General features: G+C 51.8%; 1 protein-coding gene across 12 annotated transcripts in view; it reads left to right on the top strand.

Annotated features, from left to right (window-relative positions):
- PHACTR3 (phosphatase and actin regulator 3) overlaps window positions 1–23,775 on the top strand; it is a 271,374-nt gene that overhangs the window by 170,101 nt on the left and 77,498 nt on the right. For 7 of the 12 annotated variants that reach the window (XM_077952093.1, XM_077952092.1, XM_077952094.1 and 4 more), the window contains 3 exons: window positions 1,055–1,132; window positions 7,951–8,133; window positions 18,266–18,475. In XM_077952093.1, the coding sequence (XP_077808219.1) occupies window positions 1,055–1,132; window positions 7,951–8,133; window positions 18,266–18,475 (471 nt within the window). The remainder of the gene's footprint in view (window positions 1–1,054; window positions 1,133–7,950; window positions 8,134–18,265; window positions 18,476–23,775) is intronic. The other 5 variants (XM_077952097.1, XM_077952096.1, XM_077952098.1 and 2 more) reach the window with 1 other exon arrangement.

The following is a 23,775-nucleotide window of genomic DNA, read 5'->3' on the forward strand; positions in this document are numbered from 1 at the left end:
TCTGTTCCCCGGCATCTGGCAGGGCCCCTTCCACACACAGAACACTGATGGACTCTGTGATCCAGGCTTAATGGCAGGATCACTGGGCAGGCCCTGGGGTGGAAATGAGCAGGGCGGGCACTGCTTTGGGCCCAGTGGTCCGAGAAGACCCAGGTGAGGAGGCTGCATTGAGCTGAGATGTAATTGTTCATTGGGAAAGGCGGGGAAAAGCATCACAGCAGGGGAAACAGCCCTCGCAAAGGTGCGTCTTTCAAAGAAAGGGTTGAGGTGGTTACGTAGTCTTGTATTTTGAAATTGGGGCTCACCTGTAGGCAAACAGTTTTCCTGATGGAAGGAAGAAGATGATGACTGTCGAGCAGCCTGAGGCCTGCCTGTGAGCGGAGGGAGAATGGGAGAAGGCGGGGGGCGTCGCTCAAGTGTTTTGCTCCGGGAAAGGGAGGCAGGAAGGGCTCTTCTGAAGGTGGAATTGACAAAGATCTGGCAAATTAGGCTTGGTGGAAGGGGACTGGGGGCTGGCCTCCTCCCTTTCTGTCCATCTGGTAGACTGGAAGCTTTTAACCTGTGTTTATTGGAAGAAGCGCTGGTGGGAGAGCCGCACAGAAGAATCTCATCTGTAAGTGGATGTTAACAGGGACCAGGAGGCACTTAGCAAAGGCTAACAGGAACCACAGAAAGGAGCCCGAGGTGTTGGGGGCAGAGGGAGGGCGCCTTCCTTGGTTGGTAAATTAAGCAGCATTTGGTGAAGGGCAGGAATGGCTGGTGGGAGCTAACTTAGAGAGGGGCATTATATGTGGAGGGGCTTTCCAGATACATCACAGAAACGACTGCTGTAGAATATCCACGGCGTGCACTGCGCTTTAGCTGTGGTTTATGTACATTGCTTAGCAGAGTGCTGCGTAAGAAAGTTGGGCCTTGCCAGTGGACCAGGCCCCTAAGCCCGAGGCGCCTGCCAGCTCACTGTTTTTGGTCTGTAAACTTGAGCCTGGCATTGGCTGTGGCTTGGGCCCATTGACACCTTTGCCCAAGACTCATTGTGTGTTTGTGTGTTGGGCAGCACTGGAGAAGAAGATGGCCGGCAGGCAAGGCCGAGAGGAGCTCATCAAGAAGGGGCTGCTGGAGATGATGGAGCAGGGTAAGTGGGACCCACCCCTGGCTTGGAAGGGCACGGTGCTGGGAATGCGGAATGAAAAGTCTCACATGAATCCGGGAAGCCCATCAGAAACGGAGTAGAATCAGAAGAGGGCCGTGTCCAGATGAAGCCTGCAAGGTTGGAGAAATGCCTCATGTCAGGAGCCATTCCATTGGTCCAGCCCCTGGGGGGGGGATGGGAGACCCCATTACTGAGCTGAAGAGCTCCCCCTCATGACACGACTCCCTGGGTAATGTCTAACAGAGCTGGCTGTGCATGAAAAAGTTGGTGGTTTATCTTGATTCCTTTAAAGTGGCAGCAATGGTTTTTTCAGCGTTAACTTTTTTTTTCATATTCACATTTCAATTCTCCATTTGCGCAAATTATTTTTAATTCCACTATTACCTACTCCTACTACCACCATGTAGGAAGCATTCAGGACATGTTGGGGCTGGGTGGGGTATTCCGCATGCCCTGTCTCATTGGTCTTCCCAGCATCCCTGAGGATGGGGGCAGTGGTTATCCCATTTGCAGATGAGGAGTGTGAGGGTCTGGGTGGTGACTGCCCCAAGTCATTGCAGCCTGAGAACAGAGACGCAGAACAAATCCTCATCTCTTGGTCTCTGGTCTAGAGAGTTTAATCTCAGTGGTGTCTACGTAATCGTCTTTGTTTCCATCTTTCAGAAAGGCCAGTTATTATCGCTCATGCAATTAACTGAACAGAGTTCTTTAATTCCCAAGTCTTTCTCTTTGTGATGGATTCCTGGACGTGTGAGGCCCAGGACTTAGATGCTGACACTAGCCCTTGGTGCTTTCCGGTTCCCTGAGAGGCTAAATCTTGGTTAGGAGGTTTCATAAAACCTCAATGCCTCTGGAAGACTGTCTGGAGCTGGACCAAGCTCTGGCCTCCTGATTTAAGGAATCTGGCCATGCACAGCCAATTTCCTGAGGCTTGCATGAATATATTGAATTCCTCTCTCCCTGCTTCAGCCTTAAAATATTACTAGTGTCTTTGTAATTTGGCCCAAATATCAGGAATTAGGAAGGAAGCTCATGAAATAAATGAATCCAGATTTTATGCAGCAGGGCCTGTCAGCGCACAAACCCGATTGTGGGCCCAAGCCTTTGTCATCATTTCCTTTCTTTAGACTCAAAGAGTGAAGTATTTTGATGATGCTATTTTTAGGGGAAATCTACATGGGAAATTGCTTAATAGTGATAATAAAACCTTACATGTGCGAGGAAAGCTTGGTGTCAAGTCCCGTGGCACTCAGATATTTAACGCTGTGTTGTGATACTCAGATTTGGTGGAATGCGGTTGCTGAGCTAGAAATCTGGAGGATTTTAATTTGGATGGGACAAAAAAGTGCCAAACTTCAGCATTTTGAATATGTTACCAACAGGCATGACTTTGGATCTTAGGGAAGGAGAAAGGAAGATGAAAACAATGCTAGGGCCTTTTTTCATCTATTCTAAAAACATATTACTTTTGTTGAGGAAAGAGTAAGTATATAGACTTGATTCCTCTCAAAAATGAAGCTATAGTTTGAATAATTAAAGGGGAAAACTCCTAGGAGCATTGGCTTTTTTCCACTCTGAATTTTTGCAAGATGATTTCGTCTGAGGAAGTCGGAACAGAGGCTGGAGACGCATGCTTGGCTGCGGCCAGGATGACAGCATGGCTTTCACCCTGCTGCCGTGGGAGCCTGGTCTCTGGCTTCCGTGCCTCTGACGGCGACATCACACACCCGCGGTCTTACAGAATCACTTTAGATCAGGGTCGGCAAACCTTTTCTGGAGAGGGTCAGATAGTGCATATTTTAGGGGGCCGTGCAGTCTCTGTTGCAACTACTTGTCTCTGCTTTTGTAGCCCAAAGGCAGCCGGAGACAAATCATGCATGAGAGGGCGTGGCTGCGTCCCAAGAAAACTTTACTTATGGCCACTGGCCTTTGAAGTTTATATAATTTTGTCAACCATTTAAAGATGTCAAATCCAGGTGCGGGGGCTGGAGTGGCCTCCATGTTGTGGTTTGCTCATCTCTACCTTCCATACTGTCTGTCTTGCTAAATGATTATGGACCAGGAACTAGAGTGACCTGAAACACAATCTCTTTCCTTGGGAGGGCAAATGCGCTCCTAAATTGATGCCATGACATTTTATTGAGGGCCCACTATGTGTCAGGGTCTGTGCTAGCTGCTGAGGACACAGGTGAGCAAAATACTGTTCTGAACGCACATCCAGTGGGACCATTAGATAATCCCACATAGAGTCAGCTACTCACGACGGCGATGAGTGTGATGAAGGACATGGCACCCTAAGAACATGAGACAGGACCTGACCTGGTCCTCCGGGGCCAGGAGATGTCTGAGTGGGGTCCAAAGGTGGGCAGGAGGACCTAGCCTGATTCTCAGTTTGTTGCATATTAGGATCACCTGGAGAGCTTTAAAAGCCCTCCACCGCTCAGGCAGCAGTTAAATTAGATGCTCTGGGCGTGGGACCCAGGCAGCAGCGCTTCCTCATCCTCCACAGCTGATTCCAACTTTGATGCAGGAAGGTTGAAAAGCCAAGAGACAGAGAAGCAGAGAGTGACTTCCAGCCCCCAGGAGCAGCAAGAGCAAGTCCCCGCGGTGGAAGGGACCTTGAGATGGTGGGTTGGGCTGGAGGAAAGGAGAAAGCGAGAGAGGGGCTTGGGTCAAGACGCCTCCCATCTTCCCTGCCCACACACCGGCTGGGGTGGCAGAGGCATAACCACGCTGCTGCGGGAGCTGGGGCAGCCACAGCGCGAGTGGGTGGGGTCTGCCAGGAGCCCGAGTGTCTCTGCAGGGAAATATCAGGGATGGGGCAGCAGGGGTTGCTCTGGGAGGGGACTTGGACTTGCTGTTCACAGTCGACTCTTCTGTGCTGCTTGAATCCTTTACTGCGTGCCACCTGTAATCAACCTGTAATCAACGTGCAGTAATAACAGGATCCACGCAGATGCTTGGCCACAGGCTCCGGGCTAAATCCTTCCCTGCACCGCGGTTTCCGTCCTGCACTGGCTTCAAAAATGCCTTTTCTCACTGGGTCGACCTGAGGTCAGACCCTCTTGCAGGATGACCGGAATTGTTGGCGGTGGCTGTGCACCTGCCCTCTCCGGCTCAGGGGAGGACCCGGCGTGAGGGCTGCCGCTCCGGGGTAGGCACGAAGTGCAGCCGCCTCTGCTGTGGGTGTGAGGACTCTCCGGGGAGAGGAGCAGAAGCGCTTTCCTGGCTTTGGGGTTAAGGAACCAGCTTCAGCCACCGCCTTCCACCGCCGGCAGGGACGCATCTGCAGCCGGGGGCGCCCTCCTGTGGCCGGCCAGGCTCATGAGCCTCCCTGCAAGGTGGCCGGGACTTCATGCGGGACAGGCCCTGTGAGGCTGCGGGAGTGGATTGTCAGGGACTCCGGAGCCTCATTTGAAGCCCCTCAAAACTCACATTTGAACTTCCTTGGCCAGTACAAACCCCAGGATTGCCCTCTGCCCTGCACACACGCGTGTGCATGCACGTCGGACACCCTGGAGCTTGCCCTGAAGCAGGTGGGCAGCCTGGTGGAGGGAGCTGGCCTCCGGGAACGGCCGGCAGAAAAGAGCCCGCCAGCTACCGGGGGTTGAGGCAGCGTCCAGGGCATGAGTTTGCTCCCCCTGGGGTGTTATTTTATGATCGATGGTCCGTTTTATGAACCACTCCGACCCCATCCCCTCCTGTTCTGTGACTCCAGTCATCAGCTTGGACCTAGGAAGGACCCTGCTGGTGGCATTATTACGTTACTAGATGTGTGCAGTGGGGCCAGTTGTGTCCCGGGGAGGGGAGAGGGGACCCCTCTGCTGTCTTCAGTGCTCCTTCCGCCGTCCTCTGAGATATCCGTGACCAAGCGAGGCCAGACCAAATCTAGCACAAGGGGTCCCCTTCCCCAGCCCCCTCGCCCAGCCCACGTTTCTCTGTGCCAGACACTGTTTATGTTCTGAGTGACTTTCCTCCATCTCCCTGTATGCGTTGACTTGGCATTTTCTTAAATAATTTAAGGAATTTCCTACCCTGTCATTGGGTATAAAAGAAGAGAGTTTGTTACTCTGCTGTGTTCAGTGACCTGAGATTGACTAGGCATTCTTTCCTCAGGGAATTGGACAGTGACAAATCAAGTCTGTCTGGTTTCCATGTGGTAGGAACGCTGGGGGACACATGTCTGCATGTGTGCACACATATGCACGTGTACACATGTGCACCCACGTGTGCTTGCACCGTGCACATACATGTGCCATGACTGTACACGTGTGTGCCTGCATGCACATCTGAGTGCGTGTGCATGTCTGCAGCACGTTCCCTCTCACTGTGGCTGCTCAGGCGCACTGCTCTGCGCTCCCTTCTGCAGCCCTCGAAGGAGAGTGGCCGGGGGAGGCTGACCTTCCAGTGAGAGGAGCAGGGTCTGGGCTCCCACCACTCCCCCCACCCCTCCCCAACACGCGTTTCTTAGCAACAGCCCTGCCACCAGGGCTATTTTGGGAACTGAAACTTTTCATTGAACATGATTATGAGCTGGAGCTCTGACTGCAGCCCAGAGAAGTCCTGCAAGGGCTGCTCAGCTGCAAAAGCAGGGGAAGGTTCAGACTGTGGAGGGGTGTGGTGCTTTTTTGAGTCTGGAGACCTCTGGGCCTTCCAGGTTCAATGTTCTGACCTTTTTATGGTGGTGGTTGTGATGATTTTGATGCTGCTGCTGCTGATGATGATGGAGGCATCCTTATTAACAGCAGTGACAGGCGTGGCAGCAAAAGACCTGTGTATTCTAAGGTTTGGTGTCCATAACTGCCAGTGGTAGGTGGCAGCCTTGCCTGTCACACAGGGTAGGTGTGAAGCTCAAGCTGGCAGAGCCCTGTGCTCCCTCACGCCAGCTCTCACATTCCCTGTGTGTGGCCAGGGGCCGGGTCAGCTGTGCTGTCACAGTTGCATGTCAAGTACGAGGAAACCAGCCACGAGAAGGGGCTGATTTCACTTTTGAGCTTTGTGACCTCTGATTTTGTCTACTTGGTGAGCTCTCTTGGCTTGTATCTGGGTTGGCGGGTTGTTATAGCTAAGGGTCGAATCTGGCTCAGGACCTGTTTTTATGTGGCCTTTGAGCTAAGAATGCTTTTTAAATAGGAAAGACTTTCATAAAAATTAAACAAAAAATCAAGGAAGAGTTGCAGCACGGGGCATACGGCATGTGGCCCACAGAGCCTGGCACGTTCGCCATCTGCGCCTTACGGGAAGAGCCTGCCAGCGTCGCCTGGACCTCTGGGCAACTGACGCGTCTGCATGGATGAGATCGTCCAGCCCCAAATCTCCAGACTTCCGGCGTGGCTGACCTTTTCATTCTCCCCGGAGGAGACATGCACAGCAGAGGGAGTCCGATCGGCAGTGATGACAGCTCAAATCTCTTCCAGGGCCCCAGGCAGGAAATGGGTCTGGCGTGAGTCCTGGTTGTGGTGAGGACTCTGTGGAGGGAGAAATGGTTCTGTCCTAAGCTTGCTGTTAGCAGATGGGCCCAAAGGTGCGGACCAAGGGCCAGATCACTCTTGTCACCCTCCTCTTCTCGTTGTCAGAAACCATCATCAACAACATGACAGCATATGTAAAGTGCACACCTTATGCCAGACACATTCCATACCTTAGCTCCATTAATTCTCGCAATGTTGCCATGAAGCAAGCAGAAATATTATCCCCGTTTTATAAGTAAGGAAATTGAGATCCAGAGGAATTTGCTATTTGGGCCCAAAATGCCATTTGCAGGTGGTGGGACGCATGATAGGGTGACTGTATACTGTTGTCCAAACAGGACAGTTTTAGGAGTGAAAGGGACACTGTTGAAGGACACAGGGATGGCAGGTAGGAATGAAGACTGACCAGGTCCTGTGGACCCCGACCCTGAAGTAAATGTTGCCTCTTGCTTCCACTGCCAGGATGGGAGGCATGTGGAAGGAGGTCAGGGCAGGCCGGCATCCCCAAACGGCCACCTCGTGGCTGTGTCGACATGTGCAGGTCACACTGCCGTCTGCACCAGGCCTCCAGGAACCGCTGTAGGGATTGAGAGGAGTACTGCAGGGTCATGCGGGGGCTTTGTGCGTGGAGCTGTAACGTGCATCTCGGTGACGTGACTGTGACTTACTGGCCGAGGGCCCTGCCATCCTACAGTTGGGTAACTGGGCCATTTATTTTGCTTTCCGAGTGCTGAGCTGCTCACCATTAAGGTGCAATCCCAGGGATGACAAGTGAAGGGCCGGACCCTCAGAGGCTGCAGCAGCCAAGCTTCAAGAGAGGGGAAGCACCAGGTCCTTCCTTATGCCCTGCCAGTGCCTCCTCTTCTGGGAAGGCTGCCTATCAGACCTAGGGACCCCCGGCTCTGTGTCCCCTCCATCCATGGGTGTGCCCCCGTTCTGGGCTCACGGTACCATGTGTGGTCATCTGCGTGGCTTCCTTAGAGTGTGAGCCCCCTGGGGGCAAGGACTGTATCTTATTAACCTCCGCCTTGCCAGGGTCTATCACAGTGCCAGACACGTAGTGGGTGATCAGTAAACACCTGTTTAATGCCTGGCTGAGGGTCGAGTGGTGGGTGCAGAGGTGAGTTGGTTTTCTGCAGCCACAACCACCCCTGCATCTCAGAGGTCTACAGCAATCACCGTTTGTTGTCCCCTGGTGTGTGGTGGGGGGAGAGAGGTGGGGGACCACCCAGATCCTAGAATGGATGCTTCTCAGGAAGGCTCTTGGGATGATGGAAGGGATGAAGGAAGAGAGGCGCAGGCCTGGCTGACAGCTGCATTTCCTTGTAGATGCTGAAAGCAAAACGTGCAACCCCGATGGAGGACCCCGATCTGTGCAGAGTGAACCGCCTACTCCCAAGTCGGAGATGCTGACTTCAGAAGACGCCCAGCCGGGAAGCCCCTTGGCCACTGGGACGGACCAGGTCTCCCTGGACAAGCCACTGTCCTCAGCCGCCCACTTGGACGATGCAGGTACTGACTGGAGACCGCGCTAAGTTGAGCTTCTCCTAGAATGGCCATACGTCCCTACTGGTGTCCCTGGCTATAGCTTAGGCAACGGCCCTCGTAGAACATTGTTCTCACGAGAGCCAGGCCCGTGCTCGATGCGCTGCCACGCTGTGCTGCCTGGCTGGGTTGAAGGGTTTGCTGGGGCACTTTTCTCTACTGTCTCTTTCCAAGTCTGGCACAGCCAATAAGGGAAGGTACTTAACGATGTTCATCTCCCTGGCACACCTTCCCCCTGTCCCAGGGCATCTTTGGGTTTCTCTGGGAGCTTCTAGGCAGGAAAGTGCTCTCTGGAGGGGCAAGTGCCCAGTGGGGGGATTTTAGTGACCCGAAAAGGGGTAGGACGTAGGGTTGAGGGACTTACTATGGCCAAAATCCTGCCATAGGGGGCGTCTTGGCCTAAAAGATGCTTAAGTCCCTGCTTGTGTGCATGCCTGGGAGCTGGTCGGTGCTGATGCAGGCTCAGCGTGCTGCGGCCTGTGCAGGGCTCTTCCGCCGCTTCTCCAGGGGAGGAGGACTTGGTGCCTTGCTCCAAGCCTGTTTCACTCTGTTAAATGGGAAAAGTAATGGACCTACCTCAGGGTTGTTTGGAGGGTGGGAGGAGCTTAGCACAGTGTCTGCTGTGTAGAGCGACTATTATCGAAGGCAGTAGGGGCTTTGGGCGGTGGTGGTGGTTTTTATTTTAATTGGATAGACCAGGGCACCTCCCAAGGATAGGGGAGAAGGAAGGAAGGAGAGAAGGGAGGAAAGCAGGAACTGGCCACAGACACCTGCAGGCGCTTCACCAGCTCCTCCTCCTCTCCCACCTGGCAGAGCGATTCTTCTGGAGCTTCACTGTGGACTTGGAATCCTGTTGTCTCATAGAATTTCAGGCTATAAGCAGGTCTCACACAGTTTGGGGGTGGGAAGGTGAACGCATCTCTCCATGAGTGTGGGAAGTTGGAAATCCAGGCCCCAGGACAGCCTGCTAGGCTTCTGCTTCAGAGCGGGTGCACTGTGCCTGGGACTTCCTTCTGCCACAGAAGGGTGACACCCACAGCCTCGCAGGCCGCCCGTCCACAGCACCCCTGCAGCGCTAGCAGGCACCTGCCCAGAGGCATGCTCGGCCCTCCTTGGGGTGGCTGTGTTTCTCCAGTTTCACCTGGCTTGGAATTTGGGGTCTGAGAGTTGTGACCCCTGGAGGGTCCCAGCTCTCACGCAGAGGCCCCCTCCACACACACAGGTCTCAGTGTGCACCAGGTATCTGACTTTGGGGCTGGCATGGTTCTTACGGCTGAGCAGAGCCTGGCTTTCCTGCCATGGTGTGGTCCCCGCAGCCCAGCCCTTGTGTATGGCCCATGAGCCTCCCCGAGGGAGGCAGGGCTGCTGCTCCCAGCCCCCGCTGCGGCTCACGCTTCTCCTTGGCAGTGGTTTCTGTAGCTCAGCTCAGGGCCTGTGCCTGCTGCCCTCAGCGCCCTCTTCTGACCTCAGACACAGGGTCTCGCTCTCTCTCCAGATGCTGGGTGTGGGGGTGGGTTCCTGAGAGCAGAGTGGGTCTGTTGAGATTACGCATTTGTATCAAGGACCCTCTCCTGAGTGAGGCCTGAGGGAGCAGTGGGAATCAGCCAGGCAGAGAGTGAGGTGCGGAGCATCCCAGAAAGGGGCATAACATGCAAAGACAGGGGACAGGAACACACACCTTTTCTGTAAAGGGCCAGAGAGGAAAGAGCATCAGCGCTGCAGGCTGGAGGTGTCTGACGCAGTCACTTGCCTCTACCCTCATAGCACAAAAGCAGCGTCGATGGTGGAAGGGTGCGGCTCTTGTCAGTGGAACTGTAACGATTAAAAACAACCCAGGGCTCGGTGAGGTGGGTCACACCTATCATTCCAGCACTTTGGGAAGCCAAGACAGGAGAATCACTTGAACCTAGGAGTTCAAAGTCAGCCTGGACAGCATTGCATGACCCCATCTCTACAAAAAGGTTTTGTGTTTTGTTTTTGGTTGCCCAGGAGGTCAAGGCTGTAGTGAGCCGTGATCACACCACTTACTCCAGTCTGGGTGACAGAACCAGACCCTGTTTCAAAAAAATTTATAATAAAAAACAGCCCACAGATTGGAGAGAGTTGGCCTGGCAGGTTTTCCCTGAAGGCAGCTGGAACCCCCAGGGATGGAGAGACAATGGGATTTGCCTTGTAGGAAGCGCTCTGCTGGTGACCTGGCAAGACCTGGGGGCAGGGAGACTGGAGACGTGCATGGTTCCCCGGGGACTTGTCTCATTCCCGGCTTCCCCAGTGTAGGTCTTGTGCCCCTGGGGTTTGTGAGATGACTTCTTGTGAATGACATGTGGACAGACAATGAGAAAACATTATTAACATTTAATTAATAATGAATGTTTAAACATTAATAATGAAAATAATTAGGGCAAGAAGTACTGACTTCTCATTCTGGGCAATTATAGAGATTTGCTTTTTCTTCTAAACAGAGATAAAAATGTGAATTCACTTAAAGTAAAATATAGAAAACAGAAGTATAGAAAATACAGAGGAATGTCCAAAATGTCTAAAACAGGAGCCACAAGTCTGGTTTAAGAAAGACCATTCCATTCCTTAGGGATGCAGCTGGCTTATTAGCAGTTAGTGACATTTGTCATCACGCTGGGGATAACAAGAGCTGACACAGGTGGCTGCCTGCATGCAGGGTGGGGGAGAGTGCTCTGCTAATGACTGCACATTCATTAGCTTACTTAGCCCTGGAAGCAGCCCCCAGAGATCTCGTCCATGATGAGATGCTGGCACACAAGTCAAACAACTGGTCCAAATAACTGGAAACAGAGGACATCTTTGACATCAGGTGACCTGGGTTTGAGACACATGCCTGAACTCCTTACTGAGCTGTGGGGCCATGGGCAAGTGACTTAACCTCTCTGATCCTGTTTGATCAACTGTAAAATGAGGATAGTAGTCACACTGACCTCCCAGGGTTGCTAAAATTAAATTAAGTGATCTCCAGGAAAGACTTATCTCCATCTTAATCCACACCGAGCACTTGGAAAGTGTTTACTGCTGCTACTGTAGCATCACTGTTACTCTCACCATCATTGTCGCCATCATCGTCATCTGTCACCATCATTGTCATCTGTCGTCGTCATCTGTCACCATCATCGTCATCTGTCGTTGTCATCATCTGTCACCATCGTCATCTGTCGTCATCATTATCATCTGTCGTCATTGTCATCTGTCACCATCATTGTCATCTGTCACCATCATTGTCATCTGTTGTCTTCATTGTCAAAAACAACCCTTGGAAAGGGACGTGCTAACACACAGTATTTAGCTGCCTATAGATGCTCCCAGAGAGGCCGTCTCTCTAGTAGCACGTTGTTTTGGGATGTGGGGTCACCTGCAGTTTGCAATGGCTGGGACAACCCCGAGGCCTCATCCAGCTCTACAGACCTGGGATCCTGCACTAGGGACATTGTTCACCTCCACAACACCAGGTCAATGTTCAGAAGCTTGGCCATGAACAACACCCCTATAAACAGGTTGTCACTTAACACAGGGACATTAAATGTACTGGTTTAAAAATTTGCAAGCTAATGTTTAAACATCAGGAGTGCTCACAGAAATCCAGATGTACAGTTTCTTTTCAGTTGTCAAAGTTCAGGCCCCCGCATCCCTGCTGTCACACAGCCAGGGTCACTGGAGCTGAACAGAGTCTGTCCCTGTAGATGGGCCTGGCGCTTTGGGTGTTGGAGTTTGCAATCCCTTCCATGAAGGTGAAGAGCCTGGTCTTCGGAGCCAACCCCTGTGTTACTGACTTTTAATTTTCTGCTTTGGGCCTCAGTGTTTTGTGATAGAAGGATATAGAGCCTGAGGCCCCCGTGAGGCAACATGGTCCTAGGTCTCCGGTTTCTACTGCAGAGCCCAAGGGGACCCGCTGTTTGATGCTTTGTGTCTGATGCTGTCTGTTCTCTTCCCACATTCTGCACCTCAGCACCCAAGGGAGCTGTCCACATCTGGGCGCAGTCACTCTGTGTTGTGGATAATTCCATGACAGACAGATGTCATCTAATGGCCGACAAAGCCATATCCTTGAGTGACAAATGCGTCATGTGAGTGCTGGAGCCTGGGCCCTGCTTCTCTCCTTGACCTTGGACAAGTTCAGGGAAACCTCACGGGGGCCCAGAACGCGGTGTCCCGTGGGTGATGGTCTACACCTACAGGAGCCCCTGGGTCTCTGCAGTGGTGCTCACTGCTGTCCTGAAAGGTCAGGTGCTTTCTCTTCAAAAGTAAACCTCCCATGAACTTTGCTGGGGGTGGGCGAGAGGGGTCATCAAAAAGCACAAGGGGCTATCCTAGGTCACTCCTCGCATCCAGGTGGCAACATCCAGGACTGGAGTTGCTGCTTCCCCATGCCCCAACCAAGATGAGTGTGGGTGGCAGGGGGTACATCTGAATATTGCAAATCTCAGGAGGAGGACACTGTCAATGATTTTGACCATTATTTTCCTTGAGTTTGGTGACTTGGGTTGACTTTGGGCTTTTGTGTTTGGGGTGATTTTGCTTTTCCTGGTTTTGTTTGGATGGTGCTTGATATGGTTTGGTTATGTCCCCACCCAAATCCCATTTTGAATTGTAGCTCCCATAATTCCCACCTGTTGTGGGAGGGACCTGGTGGGAGATCATTGAAGCATGGGGGCAGTTTCCCCAGTACTGTTCTCATGGTAGTGAATAAGCCTCATGAGATCTGATGGTTTTATAAGGGAAAACCCCTTTTGTTTCATTCTCATTCTTTCATGTCCGCCACCATGTAAGATGTGCCTTTCGCCTTCTGCCATGATTGTGAGGCCTCCCCGGCTATATGGAACTGTGAGTCCATTAAACTTCTTTTTCTTTGTAAATTACTCAGTCTCAGGTATGTCTTTATCAGCAGCATGAAAATGGCCTAATAAGTGCCACACCAGCAACAGAGCATTCCCTACAAAGCCCAGAAGGATCTGGTGTTTTGACACAAATGGGAACAGGGTCCTGTTCAGCGTTTCTGTTGTGGGACAGGGGCTGAGTTCTGGCCTTCCCACGAGTGCACTAATTAAAAAGGAGAGTGACACTCAGGGATCATGTTCTGTGTGCACTCTATTATCTTATAACAGCCCCATATTTTGGGATGAGAAAACAGAGCCCAGAGAGGTTAAATCACTTTCCCAGGCCATAGAGCATAAAAATAGATGAAACCCAGTGGCAGGACTGGGTTTGATCTTCACCATAACACTCTACAGCCTAAACTCTAGAGCCAAACAGGAGATAAACATTTGTTCTGCTTCTGGAATGTTCTGGAATGTGAGTCTAGAACAGGGACTGTCAAATTGCAGACTGCAGGTCAGATACTGCCCATGTCTGTGTCTGCATGGCCGTGGAGCACTGCTCTAGTGGGCTGGTCCCGGGAGTCAGGAGACCACGGTGAGGTGCTTCCCTCCCTGAGCCCTGCACTTGTCTCCCCAACTGGTGGCTGCCCTTCACCACTGCCTGCAGCCTATGCTGATACCAGCTACTCTTGGGGCATGGGCTCTGGTCAACTGCTGGGCACTGAGTGGAGGAACCTCATCTGGGAGTTGGTGAGCCACCTGGCCCACAGCCAGCTGCCCAAGCTGAGACCAAGGATGTGCTGGGTGTACGGGGGTGGAGTACAAGTGACCATGGGCTCTCCATGTCCATCCTTGGGCTGGCCACCCTTGAACTCCAGAATGTCTTCAGTGGGTGGTAACTGGCTGCAAAGTGTGCCCCCTGCCCCGGTAGCCCTCTCGAGGCAAGTGGCAGGGCAGAGTTTTTCCTCCTGTTAAGTTCCTACATAATATTCTTGATTTTGCCTCTTAGCCTGGAAAGCCAAAAATGTTTATTGTCTGCATCTGAACAGAAAAGGTTTATCAGCCCCTGCTCTGGAAAATAAGTGAGGATTACACAGAAGGATGTCAGTGGAACATGCTTAGCAAAGAGGTACCAGTAAGCCGTGAACTTGTGGCGCTGTGGTTGAGCTTCAGGTATTTCCATTCCTAGCCCTGACCCCTGCATTGGGGTTTCTACAGTGTAGGAGCCTCTGGTTGAGACTTCATTTGGTAAGAAGGAGCCTCTGCTTGTCCAGCTCCAAGGGATGGGTCCCTCAAATGCAGAGGACATGCAGAGCCAGTGTCTTCTTCCACTTTTTCAAAAATTGATTCAGCACTTGAGATGTTACCAGATGTGAAATTTCAGTTTTGACAAGACTCCAAGATACAACAGTGTCTGCACACTCACATGAGATGCAGAGGGCGGTGTCAGAGGAGAGGGAAGATGGGGAGGAGGGAGGGAGAGAGGAGATGCTGAAAATCATCTCTTGTCCTTAAAGCCATCAGGCAGGCCAAGGATGTGAAGGTTCAGTGTGTGGTGAGGATGGATGTTTTGGGGGAGACTCTGGAGGAGGGTTTTGGTGAGCCTAGCTGGTGTGGTGAGTCTCATGGCCATCAGGGTGAAGGGTGGGGAACCCAGAGTCCCACCTTGGGCAGGTGGAATGAGGGGACCTCAGAGGCTTACCCTTTACTCTGCGGCTTAAGGTAGTGGCACTGTGACCATTGACTCAGTCCTGGGAAATCCAGAGCTTCCCTGTCCAGTGCAGTAGTCACTAGCCATGTGGCTGTTTGAAATAATTAAAATTTAAGCTTGTTTGTCACTCTAGCCACTTGTCCAGTGTTCAGTGGTCATAAGGGTCTAGTGGCCACCATATGGACAAGGAATAAGTGTGTCCATCATCTCAGAAAGTGCTACTGGGTAGTACTGAGGGTCAGGGTGGCTTCACATCTATTTTGGTGTGAAACAAGGAGAGATGTAGTTTGGATTGGCCAGCCTTCTAGAGTTCTCCGTACTAACAGAGACTGTAATAGCAACAAAGACCATGTGGCCCAAGCTGGAAATATTTTCTACCTGACCCTCTGCAGGAAAGGCCTGACAAACTCTGATTTGGAGAATGGGTTTGCACTGGGGTGGGAAGCATTGTCAGGAGCTTGAGAGGCTGGAGAAGGAGGCCTAGGCAGAAGTTCTGATAGCTCACACTGGGAGACAAGTGGATATTTCTGAGAAATTATTTGGAAGTAGAGTTCATGAGACTTGTCTGTGAATTAGATATAAGGAGTGGGTATGGGGTGGAGAGGACAAGAAAAGGGTGGTGTAGGGCATCTGGTCTGGCTGGACAGCTGGTGGGGCATGGAGCACTGAACCTGGTGAAAGTGGATGATATGGTGTGGCTATGTCCCCACCCAAAATCTCATCTTGAATTATAATTCCCACAATCCCCATAATCTCCATGTGTCAATGGAGAGGCCAGGTGCAGGCAATTGAATCACAGGGGGCAGTTTTCCCCATGCTGTTCTCATGATACTGAATGAGTTCTCACAAGATCTGATGATTTTATAAGGGACTCTTCCCCCTTCACTTGGTACATCTCCTTCCTGTCGTATTGTGAAGAAGGTGCTTGCTTCTCCTTTGCCTTCTGCTGCGATTGTAAGTTTCCGGAGGCCTCCCCAGACATGCTGAACTGTGAGTCAATTAAACCTCTTTTCTTTGTATGTTACCCAGTCTCGGGCAGTTATTTTTAGCAGCGTAAGAAGAGACTAATGCAGTAGGGATCTGGCTGGATTGGTGCCATGTCCACAGCTTCTAGAATAGTGCTTGGAACCCATGGTTGTTCAATAACGTTTGCAAGAAGGGTTGATGGTTGAATGAGTGAGAGGGAAGGGAAGGCTCAGGACAATTTGTTGTGGGGACCAAGACTCAAGTTTGGATGTGATTGGCCTCCAGATGGAGATGCCCATGTGGCCAACTGGTAACATGGAAGTCTGGAGCTCAGAGAAATGGTCCAGGGTTGACAGAGAAATGGAATCAGTTCTGAAGCCAGAGGAGTGGATGAGAATGACCTGTGAGAGAGGTAGACAGGGAAGAGGACCTAGGCCTGCATCCTGAGGCAGCCCAGGTGGACATTCATATGCAGGAGGTGGGACCTGCCAGAGAGGCTGAGCAGAGGTGGCCAGGGCTCCAGGGGAGATCCAGAAGAGTGTGTGTCAGGAAGCCAGAGGGGAAAGTGTTAAAGATGGTGGATAGCTGAGTGGGGTGGTCCTGGCTCAGTGAGGGGGCCAGGGCTTGCTGGGTGGAGATGCAGTGTTAAAGGTCATCTTTCGTAAGTTTATTTTGCAAAGGAACAGATAATTGTAACTAAGCTGGGAGTGTAGACAAGGTCAAGATTGTTTGGTTTGGTTTTGGGTAGAATATTTTAGATCTTGTTGGGATCCTAAAAAGAAGGATAAGTCAGTGATGCAGGCCAAGGGGGACAACCTGTCAATAGCTCAGAGGGATGTGGAACTGACCCAAGTCAGTGCTTATCTAGTGAAGTTTTACATGGAGATCAGACATAGAAGATAGCTCCAGATGATTGGCTGGGGCTGACCCAGGAGTGGGGACACTGACCCCAGGCTGCTCTGCCTCCCTGGTAATGCTTCCTTTGGTGGTTTAAACGTCCAACATGGGCAATAAAGGAACAGAAACTAATGATAGCTAATGGGATACAAGGGGCATGCAATATTTCCATCTGGTGTTTAGCTGGAGGCTCTCTGCGGGCAGGAATTAGGCCTGTTTTAACCCTCCCTCCCCCGACAACTGTGTTTTCAGCACCACGGACAGCACCAACAGCTCCTGGGTACCTCCAGAAACAGCAGCTGATAGATGAATGAACCCCACAGGAGCTTACACAGTGACCCAAGGACAAGCTCCAGCTCCACCAGGCCTTTCCCTCAGACATACAATGGGGAGAGTGTTTGTGTCGTCTTCATTGGGTAGTTGTAAAAACTGAATAAGATGCCGTGTGCCAGGTGCCTTCCACGGGCCTTAGCACTCAAGAGTGTGCTGAGAGGGCAGGAAGTGAGGGAGTGCTGGTCCCAGGGAGACCACCTCTCTTGGATCAGAGGTAAGGAAGAACAGAGATGTTGGGGACAGCAGTTTGCATTTGAGTCAGAAATCCAAGAGGAGCCCCGGTCCGATGACCTCAGTTTTACCTGTAAAGCTGCAGGTGAAGCTGTGTGGTAGGAGCAACAAAGGTGGGAAGTTGGAGGTGGGGAAGGGACAGAAAGGGCTTGAGCAGTCATGCAGAGCACCTGCAGGAGGAAGCTCCTAGCCACGGGTCCTGCAGAGCAACAGTTCTTCCTGAAGTGGACTCCATGGGCTCTTCTTCCTGCAATACTAGGTGAGGGCAGGAGCAGACAAGTGGCAGCTTCATCCCCAGATGAAACTTTTCCAGAGAGTTGAAAGGAATCAAGGCAAAGAACTTAGGGACTGTTGGTCAGATTGTTGTTGAAATAATGGATGATGGAACCCAAGCCAGGTAAAAAGAGAAATAAGAAAGGGAAGGGTTGATGGGTTGAGGGAAAGCTGGGGATGGGCAGGCTGAGGGTTGTGGTGAAGGAGGTAGATGGAGCCTGAATGAGCAGCTAAGAAGGGAGGGTTCTGGGTTCTGGGGTGGCCGAACCCTTCTTCCAAGTCGATCCTTCCTGTTGTCACTCCCACCCTAGGCTGGCATACCAGATGTTAGCACTGCTGCAAACAGGCAAATAAGAATGAGAGCTGCTGGACTGGAGGGTTACACTGTGTCATGGCCACTTCTTGCTTAAACTGAGAAACAATCCTGTGAGGGGCTGTTGGTAACACAATGCCATGCCTGAGTAAATGGAGTTTTGGAGAGATTTAGTAACTTAAGGTCCAAGAGTAAGTTCAGAGACCACTTGAGCCTGGGTGTGTCTGACTCCAAAATCTGGCATGGTGAACACTGCTCCTAGGTGAGGTGGGAGCTATGGCGTGCACCTCTCGTGGAACAAAGAATGGAATCCCTCATGCTATTGAAATGACTTCCCTCTCTGCATCCTCCTCTCTCTGCTTCTGATGGTTCTATTGAGAGTTGAACTTGCAGGAAGTCAAGTGCCTGTGTGAGGTGACTGCTCTGTATGCTCTTCACGATGCCATCCCACCAAACCCTCTTGCTTTGCTCTCTTACTTCCATTGCTGTGAGAGGAAACATGTTTTTGAACTCTCTGCTTTGCCTTTGAACCAGCCAAGATGCCATCTGCATCCAGTGGTGAAGAAGCAGATGCTGGCAGCCTCCTGCCCACCACCGATGAGCTCTCCCAAGCCTTAGCTGGGTCTGACTCCCTGGACAGTCCTCCCAGACCTCTGGAGAGATCTGTGGGCCAGCTCCCCAGCCCCCCACTGCTGCCCACTCCGCCACCCAAGGCAAGCTCCAAAACCACAAAAAATGTCACAGGTGGGTCCACATGCATCCTGTCCATCCTCTTTCCTTTCTCTGCCCCATCCATCCATCCATCCATCATACATTCATCCACCCATCCATCATCTGTCTATTTATTCACCCATTCACTCATCCATCCATCTGTCCATCCATCCACCCATCCATCCATCCATACCTTCAGCCAGTCTTGATTGGGCACCCACTATGGACTGGTTCTCATCATTAGCTTCTGTGACTGGGGTTCAGGGCAGGCCCAGAGGAGTAGATCTTACCAAGGAAACTGTGGATGTCAGGAGCAGACTGCCTAGTCTCCCTCAAGCAAACAGGGATATGTCTTTGCAGGAGTCAAAGGGGGCATCTTCTGGGACCTGAATGCAACAGATGCAGCCCGTTCCCAGGACGGGACTTGGCTTTAGCTTGGCTTGGCTTTTCTTTTTCTTTTTTCTTTTCCTTTCCTTTCCGTCCTGTTCTGTTCTTTCTGGATGTTCATGTGTCTGTCTTTCTCTTTGTGCTTCTCTCTGAATCTCAGTCTCTTTCAGTCAATCTCTCCCCCGTCCTCCCTCCCTGTCTCTGCTGATCTCTGTTTTGCTGTTTCACTTTCCAGTAAGTTCTGTCCAGCAAGGCAGAGCCAGGAGTAAACAGCAGACATTGGTGGTCAGATAGGGGTGCACAGCTGGACAGAGGCCCCCACAGTCAGACACTTATGTAGCTTTTGTCACACTGGCAGAATAATCCTAGCAAGTAGAGATAATTACTTTGCAAACTTAGGTATTTTTTGTCTGGAATTTACTGGTACAAACAGGACACATTGATGGTCTCAGGGAAAAAGTAGGCTGCTTATCAAGAGATAATGACTTTTCAGAGTAAAACCTTGCATGCTGTCTTTGAAGGCTGTGAGTGTCACACATGACACAAAGCAGAGGTTGACAATTTTGTTACAATCACCTAACCTCTGATTAACCACCATCAATAATTGCCATTTGTTGGGTAGGCGCCAGGTGCCCCATTTGTAGTTGCAAAACAGGCTCAGGAAACTCCAGTAACTTGTCCCAGGTCCTGGAAATGATTGAAACTTTTGAACCCAGTTTTGGGCCCAAAGCTTGTTGCTACCACATGTGTGGCCAGGGGCTGGTGCCCTCCCCTCTGCGATCTCACCTAATCCTCATTGTGCTTCTTCCCAGCTTTCATGGAAGAGGGAACTGTCACCTTTTGGAAGAGGTGTCAGCTGCTGGGACAGGCAGAGCCTGGGCATGAGCTCGGGAGGGCTGGGTCCCAGCCCCTGGCTCTTTTCTGAGGACCTTACTGCCCCTTATGGGGTGAACGCTCAACCTGGAGGTGACTCTTGGGTGGAAAATGCTTTCAGTGGGGCATTTTCCTTGTACGCCAAACACGAATTAAGTATTCCAATCTGACTGATGATTCTCAGCCAGACACCACAGAACCAGAGGAGGTGAGATGCATCCCACAGGGGGCCCCTTTAGCTGGTACTGCAGATGTTCTGGATGGGATAGATGTGGGGCTGTGTGCCCTGTGGTTCCCCGAGTAGGGTTGGTATGTGGGAAGATGTGCTGCTGGGTGGGTGGAGGGATGAGTGAGGGGGCGTCCCCTCCACCCCACCACCCTGAGACTTGGCCCCGGCTGTTCTCCCTGCTGGAACATTCTCCCTTCCTGCTTTGCCTGGTCAATGCCTTTGCATGCTTGGGACCACAACTCAAGCTGTCTTTCTTTCGGGGGAGCCAGCCCTGACCCCTGACCTCGTAGCACCATGTGCCCCATCTTCCAGCATTTACCGCATTGCCCCACCTTGTTTAGTGGGTTGAATGGTGTCCTCCCAGAATTCCCATCCACCTGGAACCTCAGAACATGACCTTGTTTGGAATAAGCGTCTCTCCACTGTCAGTAAGTTAAAGATCAAGCTGAGCTCATGCTGGATTAGGGTAGGCCCCGAATCTAACGACAGCGTCCACGTGAGAGGCAGAACGGGACACACGGGGATGGGAGTGATGCATCCACAGAACGCCAAGCATTTTCCAGGGAGAGAGGCCTGGGACGGCATTTCCCTCACAGCCTCAGAAGGAACCAACCCTGCCAGCCTCTCAATTTCAGGCTTCTGGTCTCCAAAACTGAGAGTTGTTCTGCTGCTTTAGGCTGCCCAAGGAGCCATACATGCCTTGTCTGTTGTATGGTTTGCCTCTAACCACCTGCCCCCCAGACAGTAGCCCCTGAGAACTGGCCACACCTTTGTGTTCACCATCAAATCCAAGTGCAGGCATAGTACAGGGCATACAGCAGGCACTCAGCAAGTGCAGATGACGGTTGCATGGATGAATGAATGGTGAATGAATCCATGCATGTCCTGAACCCTGTCTGTCTGCTTTCTGCATCTTTCTACATCTCTGTAGATGAATCCAAATATTCAGTCTTTGTGTGATATGGCCATATAAATTACAGTACAAAGTTGGAGGCAAAACTGGGCTATGTTGCATTCTGTTATTGTCCTTGCAATAGCTCCCTTTTTCCTCCGTTGAAACCTAAAACCATTGAAAGTCCATTCAATTCATCACCATTCACCTCATTTTATTCTGGCTAATGTATAATTTGTTCCTGGTCCTCAATAACTTGGTTACTCAGAGAGTTTCCTGCCTCTTCCGAGCTTGGGAAGGTCGAGCCTCAGAAGGCACGGGTCTTCACTCTGACTCCACACGCCCTAAATTCTGGCATTCTGTCCCAAGTCTGCGGACACTTCAGGCTTCCACACTGCCCTCAGCTGCAATACTCTGACACTTATGCGTTTCCAAGGGGACTGAATTGAGACTGGGAGGCGGAGGAGAGTGGTTCCAAGCTATGGGCCCTGGCCTGGCTTCTTACTGCAGAGACTACATTTTGGTGACTTTGATTTAATTTTCTCAGTTCCTCTTTTTCCTTTTCCTTTGGGAAAAGGTTCATGTGCTTCAGCATGTGAACACTAGATGGCAGCAAAGAAGACAGTTCCCTTACCTGGGCTTCCCTTGCTGCAGGAGGGACCGTGGCCCAACTGAGTCTCCACCCAAGGCAGGACCGCAGGTGTCTTGGTTCATCTGAGTTACTTATAAACCACAGAAACTTATTCCTCACTCTTCTGGAGCCTGGAAATCCAAGACCAAGATGCTGGCAGATTTGGTGTCTCTGATGAGAGCTTGCTTCCTGGTTCATAGGCCAAATTCCTGGACTTTCTTGAAAAGTCTTCATCTTGGATCACCCTCTGAGTCACCACAGGCCCATTAAGGTGGGCGGGTTCCCTCTGTGTGCTGTGGTCCCCACCCTCCCCTCATGGAGAAATTGCAGGAGGTCCCTTGCATTCCCGGGTTTCACCTGCCTGGTCCCTGGAGATGTTTACCCCTCTCCCTTTGACCTCTCCTTTACCCCTCTCCTTTACCCTCTTCTTTACCCCTCTCCTTTACCCTCTCCTTTACCCCTCTCCTTTACCCTCTCCTTTACCCCTCTCCTTTACCCTCTCCTTTACCCTTGCTGTCACCTGGTCCAGTTGGTGACACTCAGCTCTGAGGGATGGGAGTCCCACAGCCTCTGCCAAGTGTAAGTGGAGCTGGGTGCGATGTGCTTATCTCAGCTCCCGCCTTCTTCTGGCGGCCTGCCCCTGAGGTGGCTTCTGAACTTCAGCTTCCTCATCTGTGAAATGGGAGTGACAAGGGGTCCCCTGCACAGGCTGGGTGGGGCGAGCCAGGCAAAGCTCTATGGGGGCCGTGGGGTCAGTGCTGGTTGTCACATCTGGGATTGACAGTGGGGCAGAGACCTGGGTGGGATCCCAGCTCCACCAAGCTGAGCGAGAGCAGGCAAACCATGCTGCCTCAGTTCCCCTATTTGTACAACAGGGCTAGTGATTCCTTCCTCATGGGGCTGGGGTGAGGAGTAGAGGCAGTGATGGTTAGAGACAGAGGGGCTGGAGGATGCTGAGTGTCACCTGCCTGTGCTCAGGAGTGGGGCACTCTCCTGAGCAAGAGCAGCCTGGGGAGGCTGAGGCCAGTGGGGAGAGGACAGCGCAGTGTGCAGAAGCTGGGATGGGTCTCCCTGCAGCCCCTGCCCTGCCTGGCCACTTCTTGCATGGCTGGATCCTTGGCATTTCTCAGGTCTCAGCTCAAAGGTCCCCTCTGCAGAGAAGCCTTGCCTGACCTCCCTCTCCCAAACCAGCCACCACCTCCCTCAGACCAGCCCAGTACTCTCAGCCCATCTGCGTGGTGCCCTCTTGCCCCCCTCCCCTTTCCTCTCTCTCTCCCAGCCCTTTTCTCTACCTCTCCTGTCTCCTTCTCTCTTCTACAGTCATTTGCTCTCTTTCTGTCTGCCTGGTCTCTGTCTGGCTCCACCAGTCTAGGGCAGGGCCAGGGCCGTTTCCCTGTGGCCTGGCCTTGTCTGGCCAAGCAGGTGCTTGTGGACAAAGTGAAATAACTAAAATCCTTCACGAGGTTTACAGTTTCTTTTTGGGTTTTGAGGAATACTTTTTATCGATGCTGGCCACATCCTAGGATTATATCGAAAGAGTTTGTTTCTGGCTTTTAGGGAATGGGGTAGTTTAGATCTGGTTGTTTTCCTGGTGGGATTAAGGGGAGCTGGTGTTTGTATCAGTCCTGCCAGGATACTTTTGGAGTGAGAGTTTATGCTGAACACCTAAGAGCTGCTGGGCCTGTGCCGGCTGCTGGGCCTGTGCCGGCTGCTGGGTTCCTGAAAAGGAGCTGATGGCCTCATTTTACAGGCAGGGAGGCTAAGCCTTTGAGAGCTTCGGTGACTTTCCCGGAGTCTTGCACATTGGGAAGTGGCAGATCAAGACCAGAGGCCAACTCTGCAGAAGACAAAGCCCAGGCTCTCTGCTCTTCTGGGCACCTGAGCCCCCTGCTGGCCTGGAGCACGTGCAGGAGACCGTCCGCGAAGGAAGGAGGGGGTGTCCCACTCATTTAGACTTGATTGAGCGAGTCTGTTTAGAATCATCTTCAAAGTCATTTCATGTAAACAAGTGTTGATTGCACGTGTTTTAAGTGCCAGGCCTGGGGAAATTGTAGGAAGGAAGGTGGACACAGGCCTGCCCGGGAGCAAGAAACAGACCAGGCAACGTGATTCACTCCAAGTAAGAGGAAAGGTGTCAGGGCAGGCTCAGGTCCCAGGGGGCAGGTGACGGGGATCTGATCAAGGCCTCTCTGAGGAAATGATATTCTAGCAGAGGAGCAGGGAAGCATTTCAGGCAGAAAGAACAGCCCATGCAAAGACTCAGATTGGAGGGAGCGTGCTGCCTTCAAAGACAGGAGAGAGATCTTCACACGCTGGAGGGA

This window comes from Macaca mulatta, chromosome 10 (assembly GCF_049350105.2).
Source record: "Macaca mulatta isolate MMU2019108-1 chromosome 10, T2T-MMU8v2.0, whole genome shotgun sequence".
Lineage (NCBI taxonomy): Eukaryota > Metazoa > Chordata > Mammalia > Primates > Cercopithecidae > Macaca > Macaca mulatta.